General features: G+C 41.5%; 1 protein-coding gene across 3 annotated transcripts in view; it reads left to right on the plus strand.

The window, feature by feature from the left end:
* Positions 1-1185: 1185 nt before the first annotated feature.
* Positions 1186-18901, plus strand: part of PCDH7 (protocadherin 7) — a 306886-nt gene continuing 289170 nt past the window's right edge. For 2 of the 3 annotated variants that reach the window (XM_068403513.1, XM_068403514.1), the window contains exon 1: positions 1186-4367. In XM_068403513.1, coding sequence (XP_068259614.1) covers positions 1188-4367 — 3180 coding nt within the window. In that variant the 5' untranslated portion in view covers positions 1186-1187. The remainder of the gene's footprint in view (positions 4368-18901) is intronic. The other variant, XM_068403512.1, reaches the window with a different exon arrangement.

Below are 18901 nucleotides of genomic sequence, written 5' to 3' on the forward strand. Positions count from 1 at the left end.
GAATCTGTGTTAATTCACGTGGGGGATCCAGTTACATCTTGTTCCGCTCCGGGTATATTTACGAGAGACCAATAACCGCCTTTGGACACATAGTTTTGTTGCTAACCTTTGAACTGAAAGGATCAAGTTCAGATCTGGTTACCTGCATTGGGACGGGAAGGAAGAGGAGAGACTGCAATCTCATTTGTGAATCGCTCTCAGTGCTGCAGATCCAGATTGCTATAACACATGCAGTGCAAATGCAGGTAAGGCACACACACAAACTGCGGATGCAAAAACAAACTTGGGACTGTTGTGTGTGTATGTTCATATCTACAACCTTGCAAATTCTGGGCAAACGGCTTCTGCAGTTTCTGTATCGTTGCTTTGTGACTAATGACCTTGCGCAGAGTTGTTAAAAAAAAAATCCACTCCGGAGAAAGAGCTGAACATTTTAGGCGATCTCTGAAGATGGATTTGGGTGCTTTTCTGCCAACCAAAGGGGATATTCTGTGGACTGCTCTGTAATACACGGGGTTCTTCTCCTATCAGTTGTACAGCTACCGACATTATTGGGATTTTTATTTTTTTTCTTTACCTTTTTAATTTTTTTTTTAAAAAGAACTGCCCATTGCTAAGAGGATTTGGAGTTTTCCGGGACACAAGCCCTTTGAATAAAGCGAATCACATTTTTTTTTCTCCTGTGTGTGCAGAGAGGGGGAAGCATAAAGCTAATGCCTTGGTCGTAAACGGCTGAGAGAGAGAAAGAGGGGGGGGGAGAGAGTGTGTGAATTGTAGTTAACTCTAGTGTCGAAGACGACGACCTGGGGGGGCTTCGAATCGCCCAGTGCTGCTCCTGCTTTTATTGCAAACCTTGCAAAGTGATTACAGTAAAATCAGAGAGGAGGAGGAGAAGGGGGAGGAGGAGGAAAATCCCATCCTATCTACCGAGATGAATCTTTAAAAAGCAAAATACACTGTCCCGTGAACTGTAAGTATATCGCAACTGGAAAGCAGGGAGAGCAGCAGAGAAGCCAGCAGCAGGGTCTTGACTACCAATTGCACCAGCCATGAGACAATAAGTTTCCAGGAACAGAAGGATTTTATAATTGATCAGCCGAACGCTCAGCCGCTCTGTTGGCTTATCAGGGGAGTTTATTGGGGGGCAGGTGGGAGTGAGGGGGCGGGGGGGAGTCGGTACGAGGAAGATGAGGAAGATGCGGACTTTCCTTGGCTTTGTGCATTGCTGCTGCTGTTGCTTCTTGCTCCTGCCTCCGCCGCTCTGGGTCAGCCCGGCAGCGGCCAAGCAGCTCCTGAGGTACCGGCTGGCTGAGGAGGGACCCGCCGACATCCGCATCGGCAACGTGGCTTCCGACCTAGGAATCGTGACGGGCTCCGGAGAGGTGACATTCAGCCTGGAATCGGGCTCCGACTATCTCAAGATCGATAACATGACCGGGGAGCTGAGCACCACGGAGCGGCGCATCGACCGCGAGAAGCTGCCGCAGTGCCAGATGATCTTCGACGAGAACGAGTGCTTCTTGGACTTCGAGGTGTCGGTCATCGGCCCCTCGCAGAGCTGGGTGGACCTCTTCGAGGGCCGGGTCATCATCCTGGACATCAACGACAACACCCCCACCTTCCCTTCCCCTGTCCTCACGCTTACCGTGGAGGAGAACAGGCCCGTGGGGACCCTCTACCTGCTCCCCACCGCCACCGACAGGGACTTCGGCCGCAACGGCATCGAGCGCTACGAACTGCTGCAGGAGCCCGGCGGGGACGGCGGTCGCCGCGGTGGCGGCGGCGGCGGGGGGGGGAGCTCGGCCTCGGCGGCCTCCGAGAGCGCCCTCTACCCCGGCGGCAGCAAGCGGCGGCAGGAGGCGGACGCGGCGGCTCGCAGCAGCGTCTTCGAGCTGCAGGTGGCCGACACCCTCGACGGGGAGAAGCAGCCGCAACTGATCGTCAAAGGGGCGCTGGATCGGGAGCAGCGGGACTCCTACGAGCTCAGCCTCCGCGTGCGGGACGGCGGCGAGCCGGCGCGGTCCTCGCAGGCTATCCTGAGGGTGCTGATCACCGACGTGAACGACAACAGCCCCCGCTTCGAGAAGAGCGTCTACGAGGCAGACCTGGCCGAGAACAGCAGTCCCGGGACCCCCATCCTGCAGCTGCGAGCCACCGACCTGGACGTGGGGGTGAACGGGCAGATCGAGTACGTCTTCGGGGCGGCCACAGAGTCCGTCAGGCGCCTGCTGCGGCTGGACGAGACCTCCGGCTGGCTCAGCGTCTTGCACCGCATCGACCGGGAGGAGGTGAACCAGCTTCGCTTCACCGTCATGGCCCGAGATCGGGGCCAGCCCCCCAAGACAGACAAGGCCACAGTCGTGCTGAACATCCGCGATGAGAATGACAATGTGCCCACCATCGACATCCGGAAAATCGGGCGCATCCCGCTCCGGGACGGGGTGGCTAGCGTGGCCGAGGACGTGCTGGTGGATACCCCCATCGCCCTGGTGCAGGTGTCGGACCGGGACCAAGGTGAAAACGGCGTGGTGACCTGCACCGTGGTGGGCGATGTGCCCTTCCAGCTCAAGCCGGCGAGCGAGGGCGAAGGGGAGCCGCAGAACAAGCGCAAGTATTTCCTCCACACCTCGGCCCCTCTGGACTATGAGGCTGTCCGCGACTACAACGTGGTGATCGTGGCTGTGGACTCGGGCAGCCCCAGCTTGTCCAGCAACAACTCCTTGCTGGTGCGGGTCGGGGACACTAACGACAACCCTCCCGTGTTCGGCCAGGCCGTGCTGGAGGTCTCCTTCCCGGAGAACAACTTGCCCGGCGAGAGGGTGGCCACAGTTGTCGCCACGGACGCAGACAGCGGCAAGAACGCCGAGATCACCTACTCCCTGGAGACCTCCCCTCTCTCCTCGGAGGTGCCGGGCGGCATCTTCAGCATCAACCCTGACTCCGGAGACGTGTCGGTGCTGGCGGTGCTGGACCGTGAGCAACGCGACACTTACGAGTTCCAAGTGACGGCCCGGGACAAGGGGGTGCCGTCGCTGCAGGGCTCCACCACGGTGGTGGTGCGGGTGGCGGATCGCAACGACAACGAGCCGCGCTTCATGCAGGACGTGTTCACTTTCTACGTGAAGGAGAACCTGCAGCCCAACAGCCCCGTGGGCATGGTGACCGTGATGGACTTCGACAAGGGCCGCAACGCCGAGCTCAGCCTCTCCATCCAGCCCGGCGACCACGACCAGGCAGCCGGCATCTTCTCCATCGAGAATGACACCGGAACCATTTTCTCCACCGTCTCTTTCGACCGAGAGCAGCAGACCAGCTACACTTTTAAGGTGAAGGCAGTGGACGGAGGCGAGCCGCCGCGCTCTGCCACCGCCACCGTGTCCCTCTTCGTGATGGATGAGAACGACAACGCGCCAGCGGTCACCTTCCCCAGCAACAGCTCCTACACCGTGCTGCCGCCCTCCAGCAATATGCGCACCGTGGTGGCCACGGTGGTCGCCACTGACGCCGATACCGGTCTCAACGCCGACCTCAACTACAGCATCGTCGGGGGCAACCCCTTCAAACTCTTCGAGATCGACCCGGCCAGCGGTGTGGTGTCGTTGGTGGGCAAGCTGGCCCCCAAGCACTACGGCCTGCACCGCCTCGTGGTGCAGGTGAACGACAGCGGACAGCCCCCCCAGTCCACCACTGCCCTGCTCCACGTTTTCGTCAACGAGAGCCTGTCCAACGCCACCATGGTGGAGAGCCAGGTGGCCCGCAGCCTCCACACGCCCCTGGCCCAGGACATCGCCGGCGACCCCAGCTACGAGCTGAGCAAGCAGCGGCTTAGCATAGTCATCGGCGTGGTGGCCGGCATCATGACCGTCATCCTCCTCATCCTGGTGGTGGTCATGGCCCGCTACTGCCGCTCCAAGGGCAAACATGGCTACGAGGCCGGAAAGAAGGACCACGAGGATTTCTTCACCCCGCAGCAGCACGACAAGGCCAAGAAACCCAAGAAGGACAAGAAAGGCAAGAAGGGCAAGCAGCCCCTCTACAGCAGCATCGTCACCGTTGAGGCTTCCAAGCCCAACGGGCAGCGCTACGACAGCGTCAACGAGAAGCTCTCGGACAGCCCCGGTATGGGGCGGTATCGCTCGGTCAACGGCGGCCCGGGCAGCCCCGACCTGGCGAGGCACTATAAGTCGAGCTCGCCGCTGCCCACCGTGCAGCTGCACCCGCAGTCCCCCACAGCCGGCAAAAAGCATCAGGCCGTGCAGGACCTGCCCCCGGCCAACACCTTCGTGGGCGCCGGCGACAACATCTCCATCGGGTCGGACCACTGCTCCGAATACAGCTGCCAGGCCAGCAGCAAGTACAGCAAGCAGGTAAGAGCGCTGCGCCCCGCGCCGCCGCGGTCCGCGCACCCCCGCGGAGCCCCCGGCATGCACGCACGCACACACACACCCCCCGGGTGAGAGAGCGGCGGTGCCGCCTCCCCCCACCTCCCACACGCCAGCACAAGCAGACACGACCGTCAGGTTCAATGACCCGTTCAGCATGTTATCCCCGCCCCCCCCCCCCCCCCCCCCCCCCCGCAGGCAGCCAGGTGCCCATACTAACACACAGCACGCAGGAAGGAGAGTCAGAGATCATTACTATTATTATTATTTTTATCATTGCTCCATCTTTTCAGACCCGGCAGCCAACCAGCCCGTCCGTGCAGCCACACCGACGGGGCACCGGTAGGACCACCCTGCCGAGGCGGCGGGCTTGGCGCCCCCCAGCAGGCGCAGCGGCAGCCGGCCGCGGGGGGCGGGCCGGGGACTCGGTCGCCAGCCCAGAGAGCGAGCTGTAACACAATTTGAGATGCCTTTATCTGACACCCGCAGGCCAATCCCGGCGGTTGAGGGGGGTCAGAAGCCCCCACCCGGAGCAGCCGCAGTTCCCCGTCCGCCCCCGCTGTCCTGCCGCGCCCCTCCCGACCCCTCCTTCAGCGGCCGATCCCTGTCGCTGTGGGCGCTTCCCTCCCCGTGATGCTTTCCCAGCCTTAGAGACAGTGAGCTCCTGCTGAGGGGGAAAGTTTTGCCTCGGTAGCCAGGTGTTTTGGGGAAAGGGGGTTGCTGCCTGCCTGACTCTTCCTAAAGATGTAGGTGAAAGTGGATTTGCAGCCGGCGCGCTGAAGCGTTAACGGCTGTAATTACCAGGTCGTTCATTAGGAAAAAAAATGCTTAAATAATCTACAAAGCCTATCCGCGGTCTAATTTACACCACAGAGATTGCACTCATTGCAGTAGTTGCTCTGAATACACATAAAATGTTAGTGATAGAATCGCACCCCAGTGTGTTGCGATTGCTTCCCCCCCTCCTTGTATTCATTCAAGCTGAGAGGGCCTAATTTGCCAGCCCAGCTGCGGCATAGCTCTGTCTGTAGAGAGTGTGAATGCCGTGAGACCTCCCAGAGCTACGTGTGCCTTCAGGAGTGCCACAAGTGACCGGCTCTGATCTCGGCTGTGTTGGTGGAGATCGGTTCAGTGAAGCTCCGATAGCCTAAAACTGGTGATGGCAGGGACTACTTTACCGTCCTTGAAATAACATACGGATAGCACAGAGGAGAGTCAAGCTCCTAAGTGAAAGCGTCTGTCTTGTTTATTTTATAAGACACATATGTAGCCCAAACAGAGGTCATTCTTCTTTGGCGGTGTGTGTGTGTACTTTTTGGGTGATAGTAAAATGAGATATTTAACACTAGTGATTTCCATTACATCCTTCCATGTAAGATAATATTCTGAATGTTTCCTCAGCTACAGTGCATGTTACACAAGAATCTAGAGATAAACGAATGCTGATTCATGTAAATACAGAGCCAAGTCTGGAACAGGGAAATTCTGCCTATTTTGACAAAAATGCTTTATTCTCAACTTATTAACATACAAATATGGTACACTATGACATTTTTTATACTTTGAAACGTCTGCTAGTTTACTACTATTGAAGTTTTACAAGGTGTTGCCAATATTTGCATTCTGCTCAAAAATACTTAAAATACTGTAAAAGAAAATGAATTGTATAAGCCGTTCTGTCTTCCAGATCACCAAAAAAAGTGAGATTGATGTACTATCTGCCAGTATTTTGTGTTGTTTTACAAGTGATACAGATTTATAGAACGTTTGACACAGTAGTTTCTGGGTGATACATTTCATTAACTCTCTCCCGGAGAGTACATTACAATTTCAGTTTGAAAACAGTCTGTAGGAAATGTAAAGTACTAAGAAAGTTCCTCAGCTTCCATCTACTAAGGCTTATTAAGCACATAGTAGATTATGCCATTTTAGTGAACACTGGAATAACAAAGTAGCAGTGGAACATACGCTAATCAGATACTACTTCTTTCTTGCTGCTGCAATTTATCTAAACATATGAATTATCAACTGTCAAAGTGTAATTTATTTTCAACGTAAAAGAATGACTTGCATGCTAAGTGTAGGAGTGGTAAAGGGTTATACCATACAAATGACTATTTTTCTTGATAAAAGACTTATTTAAGATTATATTACAGAAATGTTTTGAATTACTTAGCGTTTTCAAGGGTATACTGTGATATACAACACATTAGAAGACTTCTTAGTAGAAGAAAATAGCTTCATTAAACTTTTACTTGCAACAATCAAACCGAAAGAAGTACATGCTAAATTGCTCCGTTACTTATCTAGTTTGTTACAAAACCAATTTCTCAGTGTCAATAGTTTTCTTTTGCTAAATATTTAGTTTGTTATGAGGGTTATTTTACCTGAGTAGTTTATAGCCAATATTCTAATGCCTTGTCTTTTTATTTTTAAGTATGTAGGAAGTATTTGCACACTTGAAAAGCATACCCGTAAGTTAAGGAAAGTGTCCAAGAAAACAGTAAAGGCAGTATTAAATAACAGACTTTATAGGAGAGAGTATCAGGCACAGAACTTCTGTTACCGCTTTCCTATGGCTACTTGCCAGCTTGTTGCTGAGTGACATTTATATAGTTTTGTTCACGCTTTTGCATAATAATGGAGACATTAAGACTTATTTGCATAAACAATATGTAGACTTTTCACATCAGACGTTGACAGTGGATCATTTCTCAGTTTATCACGCAAAACACAGGAGGATTTTTAACACGCAAACCACGTGGAGGTCTTGTTCAGCACATTATTTAGAAAGAAATGTGAAACAGTTGCAGATAAAGGATTCTGATTATCAGATTGTCTCATAGTTCAGCTGTACATGTGAAATAGAACCAGTAGCATATCATGACCATGATAAGGAGGCTAGCTAAATCTCTAAGGCTGTCTTTATTTAGTCACTGGCAGTTCCCTTTGTTCTAAGGAGACTTTAGAAGGTGTATAAAGTTTTAAATCAAGTAAGCAGACACAGGAGAACACACCTGCTCTAAGTTACTGGAAATGAGAGCAGTACTAATCTCCCATTAGTGTAATTAGAATTGGTAATTGATGCTTCCATATATCTACAATATAGCAGTCAGGAAACAAAGTCTCTACTTACATGACTGACTGGTGTCCCCCTGGGAATGGAAGTTCTTTTCTTTCTGATTATTTGATACTTCTGTTTTAAGGTAATGCAGTGAATTTCTTATATGAGCTCCCAAACACATCGTTTGATATAGTACTGTATAGGAAAATCTCAGTGGAGAAAACTACAAACTATTTGCAACTCTCCTCCTTCTTGACATCAGACGTTTTATATAAAGTTCAAAACTAATTTCTGTATTCAGTAGACTTCTGATATTTCACTGTCACTTTTTTAGAAGATCTTTCACAAGTTTGACTCTTATTCTTCTCTTATTTAGCACGGTATTACTCTGAAATATTCTTTTAGCCTGCAATTCATCAGTTCTCTCCTATTCAGTAAAGCACTAACATATCTATTTATTGGCAAACAAGTGTTTAAATAGGTCTTAATCACTTGGCAAAAGTTAAAGCTGTACAAATGTGTTTTGCTGAATGGGGTGGGTTTAAGCAAGTGTTTTTCTGGATCAGATTTAAAATCTGAACCTTCTAGGTGCTATACATTGCTTGTGAGGAGCCTGGATACTACTAATTTCCAACAAAGACAGCCAAAGATAATGAAAGCTCAGTGCCTAAGAGGAAGCACTTAACAGCTTGGAGGGTTACATCCTTAATCATAATTCTAATCATAGATTTTAATTGTAAATAATTATTTATTTTCTCATGTTAGTTACAGATATATCTTTATACTGTTTTTTTCCACTTTGTTTCACAGTGCAAAATAGTGGCGTATGAGCAGGTTTATTTCACTGAACCTTTTAATCACAAATATGAGGTTAGCATGTTAATAACCACTGTTTGAAGAACAGGCCTTTTAAACCCTTTGTATGTTTACATTTTTTTGTCCATCATGTTCTCTTGGCTTCTTTTTTACTTGCTCTGCTCAACAAACAATGATTATTGTCTACTTAAAACACTGCAGTTGTGGTGGTGTTGGTTTTGTTGGTTGTTTTTTTTTGTGGTTTTTTGTTTGTGTGGGTTTTTGGTTTTTTTTAGAGATATTGGTCACCATTGGTAAAATTAGCAGAACCAGTACAGGAATTTCTGAGCACCATTATTTCTTTGCTTGGGATACTGGCTTCCTGGCCTATTCTGTAATCCTTTATGTATTATCCCTATGCCATTTCTCTTTGGAAATGTACTATTTAGTGAAGAAAAATGTTTATCATACCAGGGTGTGCTGATACACTAGTCAAAACTAGATGTATTTCCTGTAAAGTCTTATTACCGTGAAAGTGAAATATGTAGAAACTAATTTCTGAAAAACATCTTTGTATGGTAGCCAGTTAATTGGTTTTGTAACATTTCAAACATGAAGCAGTCTGTTACAATGTAGAAGCATTTTGACTAGTTGGTTATCATGTATGTGAATTGTATCTATAAACTAAATGGGTCAATTTCCTCATAAACATGCACATATAACCAGCAGCCTTAATAGGAACCAAAATTCATCTATTAAGGGGGTGATCAGTTTAACCATGCAGGAAAGCATCGTCTTTTTTCTTGCATATATACAGACACACAAATACACACAGAGGCTTATCTCTAAGACTGCTTTTTATAATCACAAAGCAACTCTCAAGAATAAAGTTTTACACAACTTTCAGCTAAGCAAATGTCCTATAGTATAATAATTATAAAAATAACAATGTTATGGTAGCTGTAAGTGCAATGTAGAGGGACAAAAAAGGGAACATTGCCATTAAGTATGAACATTTCCATGGTTGACTTCTTTCGTGTATTTAACTTTAATACTGTTTGCAAACTGTAAAGAAGTATATTTAAATTTTCTGTTCTCAATTTACATTGTATTAAATACTTTACAATTAGTTTTTAAAAGTGACCCACATTTGACCTTCAGTAACAAATTATGATAAAAGAGGGGCTAATTAAACATGAAATAGATGGATTGTTGATGCTTTAATTATCTTTATTTAACACAAAGTGTTTCACTGATAAATGCAGCCTTTAATTTTTTTCCTCTTTGGTAAAATAATCTTGTACAGTGCACAAATGACTAAGTTACTACTGAATCATTCTGCACTCCCAGGAGATGTACAGAGCCAAAAGGGACAGGATCTGAGTAAAGGAGGATTCATGCTCTGCATAAGTAAAGAACTCTACTATTATAGGCAAGGGGTAGCAAGAAACATTTTTAAAAAGACACAATCTGATTTATCAACTCAGCTCTCTGGTGTTGTACATCCTGATATGAACCTGGGTTGCGTCCATGGTTAGCAGTTTGACTATTGCTGTGTCAGTCTTTGTACTGTAGCGGTGTATTTCTGAATGTTTCTTCTTCTTTCTCGTGCTTTTTTTTTTTTTTTTTTTTTTAAATCATGTTTACTTGCCATGTTTCCTAGTATTTAGGATATTTGCTAGTTTGACTAGCTGTCAGCTGTGTTTCAGAAAAATACCTGTCCTGCAACTTCAGGCACATTTTCCTTTAAGGATTTTATTTCAAAATGTTTAGAAGGTTTATATAGTTAGTGATCTACTGGGCTACTTTGAGATGTAAAACTTATAAAAATGGTTTTGCATTGAAATATGAAACAAAATCAACAGACTTTTGAAGTAGTTAGCATTGTACTTATGAGTCAATTACCTAAATCCTTCACAAGCCCTCCTGGCTATATTTCCTGAGCATTTTAGGATTTAATTACTAATCTTAACAGGACACATAATTTTCATTTTCTTTGACTATATATACAGGAAATATTGATACAGACATATGAGCAATTCTGTACAGTATTTAACGGGCTGGTTTTCTAAGCAAATCTGCTTCCAAAAGATATTAGAAACTGTTAAAGCTGCAAAACAATTTCCTTTCTTCAGTTTTAGGCTGCATGTAATATGCTCCACGTAATTTATGTTCTACATTTCTCAAATTTTTTTTTGTTACATTTTGACATGTTTTATCTCACTGTGTGCTCAGACAATGCTATTTCTGTATTTTTCTCTCCCGATTATTCTTTCCTAGATGAGTAGATTTGTTGTCCATATTTTGGACTTTGATAGCATATACCATACATTCATTTTAATCAATGATTAAAACAATAAAAAAATAGACCAATAGTTACTATCCAGAATCAAAAGAAAGTTTTTAATTATTATTATATTTGTCCATAAATTTGCATTATTTCAATTTTTGAATCAATATTTTAAAAGAAAACTCCAGCATTCATAAGGGTGTATGTCAAGTTTATTGACTGTGCAGTCTAATGAAAAGAGCGTGGTGGTAATGTGGATTGTGCAATTCAAGTTATTCCAACAGTGTATGCTGCATGGCCTAGTAGCAGTATAAGGAGAATATTTAAAATTCTGTTATTAAAAAATCCTAAATTATTTTCTTTCAGTTGATCTCAGAATACCCAGTTCTATCAAGCTTTCTTAGCTTCCTGTCCTACAAATGTTGCTAGATAAATAGTAAAAATGAAATTCACATAAATCCTGGATCCTTTCATGTTTTTTCTTATTTGTACTAAGTTGAACAGTTTGAAATTTTTAAACCTTAATGAAATGTAAGTAAAAATAATCTGTGAATCTAAGGTCTGAGTAAAACAGCAGACAAGATAAAATTATAGGGTCTCTGAGTTTTGACTTCTATGCAATACATATCTAAGGAGCAGGGAAAGAACATACACATATTATGAAAAATCTAGGACTGATTTACTGTCTTCCATATACTTCAGGCAACAGAGGCTTCCCAAGGTCAGTCTTATTTTGCTGTTGTGGATGACAAAATGTCACACTAATGCTGGGCTAAGGTTAGTTGGGGCATCTAAAATGTGTTTTAGAACAACAGAAGGCAGCAAAGGAGGATTTAAAACTTCTTCATTTCTTATTTTAGTGCAATTTCCTCCATAAATATTTAACAGAGAGCAGGTCATGAACAGATGTCAAAATCTCAAAGTACCAGTTCGTCATGTTCCTGAGTGATGTCAGTGACACGCATTGGAGTTGTCCAGCTGTGTGGAACTGTGCTTAACATGAGTCGTTTGCTCACTCTTACGTGCCCATTTTCACTGACAAGAGTTGTAAAATTACAATCGAGCAACTTTTGACTGTATTCAAAAAATAGGGAATAAGTTTGATATATAACATATATGAACAGTGTGGAGGAACCAGTTTATTATTCTTTTTTTTTTTTTGTGTTGAAGAAGATGGGAAAACTTAAAAGTTTTAATTTTTTAGAAGTTTGAACAGAAATAATATTCTGGCCACATTTAAAACTGAAAGGTAGGTAAAAGTGATGCACTTTCTTTTTTTCATTGTTTATATCAATCAAACTGTCCTTTCATTTAGGTTACACAGGTGTTTTGCAATCATTAACTTGTAAAATGCTGCAGCATAACAATTCTTAGAAGCTGAAGAAAAGCATTGTATTTGTCTTTCAAAACTTAATTTACCTTATTAACTACTAACAAGAGTGAGTATATTTTTTAAAGGCAAACGTTGTTCTGTCAGGTGTGATTTTGTTACAGATTTTATGTTCTGAATCAAACAACCTGATGGCTGGGTTTGTAATCCTTTAATGAAAGAAATGTGTTGTTGCAAGTAACATTCCTGGATTATTAGAAAGCAATAAAATTAAAAGTATTTGATATAGGGTCTTTTATTATCTATAGATTATCTATGAATATCTACAGATAATATAAAGTCAAATTATACATAATGTAAAGTCAATTTTTTAAGACTAGGTACAGAAGGTAGGTACTAGCTGATGTGATGAAAATCACTCACAGAATATATGCTAGAAGTAGAATACAGAAATACTGATTCCATCCGCCAAAAATTCAGAGAGAATTTTATCTTGCAGCCTTGTCTGAACCAATTCCTTTGGTTCCTTTACTTACATTGTAAGTAACAAAATACTTCTCACCTGACAGGATAAAAATTCCTGATTATATAGTCACATGATGATTATAGAGAATCCTCCATAAACTCCCTGAAAAGTAGTTTCTTGACTGGGGTTGAGGCCAGGAAATGTGTCTTTTGTGGTATGTGCCAAATATTTTCTCTGTGGTAGCACTTCTCAGAGAGAAGAAGGAGGGGCTACAGGGATACAACTCGATGTAGAATTGAATTTCTGAGCTCTTATGCTGAGAAATGAACTAAAGGAAATTATGGAGACTGTCATGGTGTTCTGAGTGTGATTCAGCTACCTAAACATATGCATCCTAGTGTCACTTTAGATACCCTAAAGTTTCTGAGATACATGCACAGAGCTGCACAGACAGGGTGTATGACGCAAGACCTGGGTGTCTTCTGGGACACTCTTCTGTAGCTGCAGCTCAAGGCCAAGCAAAAAAGAAATGACTAAATCCTTTTGTTTACTTAAAGAAACAACAATTAAAATAAAATTAAGCGCTGTGAATGTAATGCATTTTGGCAAGGTTGAAAATGCTTTCTCCAGTAAGAACTTAAGCACAATTTTCAAATGTGTGTGCCATACACATGCCTATTAATAGAATGTGCATGTGCAGATCTATGTTCACATATATACTGATGTTAGGTAACCAAGTTATTTTTGAATTGACACAAACTGTTTCTATTTTCACAGAAACAGTACTGACAGCAGTTAGCTTAACTAAATTTCCATTCATCTTCAGACCTCTCAGGCTGATGTTTATTTCATGTTAAGTGAAACTACAGGTAGTTCCACAAAAGCCAATCAAATTTAACTAATATCAATAGCTGTAAGTTAAATCAGGTGATATAATATTCAGAAACTGCTTTATGTTAAAACGAAATATAGATGCAGAAGACCAGTTTATCAGTTTGGGTGTTATGCATCAAATCTCCTGCATTTAACTTATCAGCATATATATATGTATAATTTGCAAAATAATGGAGTAGTTTTTAATCATGTATTGTATCCAAAAGTAAAATTATCTTTGTAACATGCTCTGGGAATGATACAGCTTTAATGACATTTCAAAAAGTATGATTTTAGTATTAAACACATTCTTACTCAAACCAATGGTACAGCAAGAGTATATATTGCAAGTTACCTTTGTTCAGTTACCCGATAGGTCACAGTGTTTATTCGTGGAGTTGTGTGTTACCCCTTTAGGCATACTTAGAGAAAGACTTGGCCTGAAAATTCATATATACTTTATAACGCAAAACTTTGTCTTTCAGATGAAATCTGGCCATTTGCTTAGGCAAATCTGTTTAATTTGTTTGGGAGTCCTTTTTTAAACACTGTATTTAACAGGAGAAAATACTGCAGTAGTTTGCAAGCTTTCTAAAGATGAAAGACAAGAATGGAAATATAGACAATAAAACAACAGCAAATTAAAATATTAGTTACTTCACCTGGCCCCAGCATTTTCACAGCAATATTTTAAGTCCCTGTTTTACCAATTTTACTGTACATAACATTTATGTCTGCTAGTCTCAGCATACATTTGGTCTTATTCTCCATCGTGTCACTCGTGTTCTAAGTGAGGTTACATTGTTATAAAATTTGAGTAATTCAATGGTGGATCAGTTTCCTTATCTCCATCCGTGTGTTCTAAATTGGTTATAATGACATAATGTGTCCCTTGCGTGATAGTGAGAGAGGATATCCATCATTCTGTTGAATCAGAAAAATGCTGTTTTCAGTGAGCGTGTAATTTTGTTCCAGTTGCAGCACAAGTTTACAGAAGGACAGTAACTGATCTCTTTGAGAGAGAAGTATTTATTTCATTTTCAAGTGATGTGAGTTATTTTACAGAAGGAATAATTGCACTGGAAACTAGACATTTATGCTAAAGACAGGTAATCTACATGCTCAGCCACTGAATCTGAGCCCAGATCTTGGGTAAGATCTGTCATGTAGGTTTAGAAAATTCACACAGAAGGCTCCTCTGACTATATACTGATGGTTTCCTTCTGCTTCCTGCAACTTAAGGGCCTGAATTTATTGCTTTATTTTAGTGGAATTTTTCTGAATACAAATCAAATTCAGCTCTTTCTAAAGCAGGTGTTAATTCATACGAGTAAAAGTGACAGCAATGGGTGTGAAACAGAGCAGTACCTGTTTTCGTGGTGGCTTTCAACTATGAGTGTTTTTCCTAGAAATTACGACACATAGTCTGGGTCACGTATTTTACCCAATTTATTACTATATACCTATAAAATAGAGTAACATAACTGAAATATCTAACAACAGCACAGATGGGAGTAGTACTTTATAGGAATGACAAAGAACTACCACCTGGTGTTTCACCAGGATGTGAGTTTACGTAACAGGTAGGTTCATTCAGTAGATTCAGACTTGACGCTGGCAGCTCCCTTGGGCAGATACAAAACCCGTATAGGTTGGTGAAGCGCAGTAACTCATCCTGTTTAAATTCTCCAAGTCCATATGTGGAACTGTATGTTACTAAAAAAAATGCTGTTTACGGTGTTTTTTTCTGTGCTTTTTTACATGAATTTAAAAAAATACGAGACATTTGGTTTAGAAGCGAAGGAAACTTGTGTAACTGTTCACAAAATGGCACTACCTTTGCCATTCTGCGTTTTGCAAAGATCACTGGACACATATAATTTGTCGTATCTTTTTTGCGCAACACTGATTCTTTAAATATTTCTGAAATGTTGCTAGTATTCTGGATCTATTTGGTTGTTCTTTAGTGCAGAGGAAAAGATAAGCAACTGTGAAATTCCTACGTGCAGACTAAATTAAGAAGATTTTGTTTTTGTTATATTGCAAAATATTTTAACACTTACGTGACATTCAGGGAGACTGGAGGATGTTATATTCTGTTGGCTCTTCAGACACTGATGAATGAATTGAAAATTCATCTTGGACTTTCTAACACTGAATATTAGTGCACCTTTCTAGGAACCTTGAATGCTAAATTTATGTATTTTTTTCTTTACTACTTTTTAATTAAATATATAAAGTGACTGAACTCTTCAAATTATACAGTAACCTTCCTGGAGAATTAATGTTACAGAAATATGAAAGGACTGGCTAAAGTGTCACTGTATCAAATGTTTCTAAAAGGCTTTATGTATTTATAAGACTTCATGATCTACTATTGATGCAAATTACTAAGGATAAAAGAAAATCCATCTGTTATCAAAGAAAAAAAATAAATGAAATAAGTCCAAGGATTTGACAGACTTAGCATTAAGGACTAAGAATTCATACTTTGTGATGAGTTTATAGTAATTGACAGTAGAAAAGACTTCTTTTTAGCATTCACAATGTGTTTTGTTTTTTTTTTTTTAATCAAAAGAAAATGACTTTGCCATAAAAGCTTCTCATGTAACGTATCCTGTTTCATTTCATAATTTTGTATTCTTCAGTGAAATGTCTCAATTAGAATATGACCTACACCATTTCATGTCGCATTGGGCATTACTAGTTTTGTTATCATTACCCTTACATTTAATCAAATTGTCTGCAGCTAAATAAATAGCATTTCATTAAGAGCCATTGGTTTTCAATCAGCTAGGAAACAGATTACTGGCATGAGAACAGATTTAAGGCTAGTGTCTCCGATCTGCAACTAATTGTGCACTGATAATAGTACTGCCCACAGGCAAATCTTACTCGCTGTCCTGATCTATGATAGATTTTCCTGTACGTTAATATTAAATCAGATGGAGACATTTTGTAATGCCATCACAGTTATTATCTTTAACCTTTCTTTTTTAATTTGAAATATATACTGTTTGGAGATACTATCTTCATGTTTCATTTCTGAAAAGAAACAAAGAAAAGAAAAATCTCAAGGAAAACATAATAGCCATGCTTTTTTCTTTAGCTTCTCTTCTTAAAAAAGCTGCTTCTTTAGGAGTTAAAGTACCGTTGATACTTAAATAAGTATTGACCTGTAAAATCACATATTCTACTGCTTAGCTTAGAGCGGAGAAGAACGTGTCTGACAAATTGCAGCAGTACGTAGTGCTTCCCTCTAGCTTGGTGGTGTGTAGGCTAGCTGTTGTGAATGTGGGTGCCAGAGTACTCGCTGGATCAGTTGCAGACCGTGTACTAATTGTATACCATATATGCAGATTACTGCATTAAGACGTTATAAACATTCACATTTTTCCAGTGTGAAGGTGATGAGGGTGACTACTGGAGTACATAGGAGCCTCTGTACTGTACCAAGACTCCATCATTTCAGGCTCTTCACAAATGCAGAACATACTGTAAGGGCTGCTTTTAAATAAGGGGTACACAGAGGGTAGAATAACACGTACTGTAGTCAGCACATTATAGTGCTCTGAAAGAAATGTCTTCTGGTCTGTGTACGTTGTTCTTGTGAAATGATTCCAACAGTTTGAAATCTGTTTTTTCACCTTGCTAGTTATGCAAACAGCTCTTCACTTTTTCACTAAAGCAAGTGGGAATTGTTCACTGTCACAAATAATAAATAACAAAAGTACCTGATCTGCACAGCATGAAAGTGATAAAAACACATGCTTATGAGTGCTTGAGATTTCACAGCTATTAATTTTGAACTTTTTGATTGCAGTTCTGTTTTACAAGAGTGGATGCTGTTAGGGCAGCAGTACACTGTGACAGTGAAAGATTATGACAACATGCATTTATCATTATGAGCTTGATAAATTCAGTGTAAAAGACGCCCTTAAACCTGAAGTCATAAAATGTATCTTGACTTTACTGAAAATTAAACATTTTTTTATTACTGTTAATAATCTTTAGTACTAATATAATACTAACATTAATAAGTTTGAGAAGGTGTCTTTGTGAATGATGAAACGTACAGCTCTTACCAATGTTAGTGAATTCCTTAATATGTACATTGAGGGACACTAGAAGTTTATGTGCAGAATGCTATTGTATATACAACATGTATTCACATACAGAAAGGTCCTTTACAAAAGGTCAACAAATACTATAGCATTATGGGATTAAAAAAATCAGAAGGACTCTTCAGGCTTTGAAGAATGTTTTTAAAATTTTTTAAAGGCACCTTAGCATTTAAAGTCTGAATTACAAGTTTTGCCTAAAAGTATACTCCTCAGCTACTTCGATGTAAATCATAATGTGGTAGATCATGTCTTCCATTATGAGATTGCAGTATTCACAGTGTGGTAGGAGTGTTTCAGATCAGAAACTGCATTTTTATTTTATGGGTAGAAACACGGATTTCAGTAATAATTAGGCATCATTCTGAAGCTGTGCGCTGTAAGGCAGCAGAATACAAAGAATCTGAATGCTGAATCTATAGTATTTCTGTTCAAATTTCACAGCCATAACAGAAAAAAAAATCCTGTGGTATACAGTAGAAAAAGTCCTGAATAAGGGAAGCGATTACATAAGAACATGTCTAGAAATGTTAGTACCTCATTTTTTTGTCTTTATCGTTCTAGGGAATCCATCTCCAGCCTTTATAAAATCCTCACTAAGCTGGTAATTTTTTTCACATTTTCAGAATATCATCAGTGCCATGCTAATCTGGACCAGGGACATGTCTCAGAGTCCTGGAATCTCTGAAGAAAACATTTTGCTGTCTTTCCTATTTTTGACATAATAGAGATACACCTCAAACTTTTTAAAAACATATAGAGAGGACAGTTTGTTTATTTACAAGACCAGTGTTGTAGGTTGCAATCAACAGTTTATAGTTCATCACAAGATTAATAAGAAAGAGTTGCAGATCCAAGAGGTATATGCTGTCAGTGAATGTCTAGCTCAATAATTAGGCAATCTGACTATTGACTGCCATAGGTTTCTGATGGGTTGTAATGTGTATCCCGTCTTTAAGATACTGTAAGCCTGTAATCTGGAGGAAGAAAAGGAACAATCTCATGAGACAAGGAAATCCAGTTTGTAGTAAGTACATCTCTCTGCCTAGCACTTTTTTTCTGTAGTGGAAAACTGCAGGTATTTGTTTTGTCTTCCAAAGGAAAGGCCTAGCATTTAAGCAGGACTTTTCTCATAGAAAAGGAGAACAGTTAGAGTTCTGTCTTTTTCTTTTTTCTTTCTTTATTTTTTCTTTATTCCTAGAATTTTCTTGGGAACTCAGAAAGAAGAGCTATTTTTTTAATCATTCTAGCACTCTAGTTTCTGGCAAAGTCTTTTATGAAATTATTGAAAAAATATTTTGGGATAACTTTGTGAAGTAAAACTGATGATCTCTACCTTCTTCTTCCTCCTCTTCATCAAGAGCAGTGCACTTTTAAGACACTGGGGGATATAGATAGGAAAGCTGCATCTTTCTATGCTTTTAGGACTGCCTACTTTTTTTTCTATGCTTGTATTTGGAACGATTTTGAAGGGACTCTTACATGAAGCATAGGCTAGCTAACTGACACAAAGAAATAAAGGAATAAAACAAAGAGAACCTGTGATGGAAACAATTGCTTCCAATTTTTTTTCTCCCCAG

This window comes from Nyctibius grandis, chromosome 6 (genome assembly GCF_013368605.1).
Source record: "Nyctibius grandis isolate bNycGra1 chromosome 6, bNycGra1.pri, whole genome shotgun sequence".
In the NCBI taxonomy this organism is placed as follows: Eukaryota; Metazoa; Chordata; class Aves; order Nyctibiiformes; family Nyctibiidae; genus Nyctibius; species Nyctibius grandis.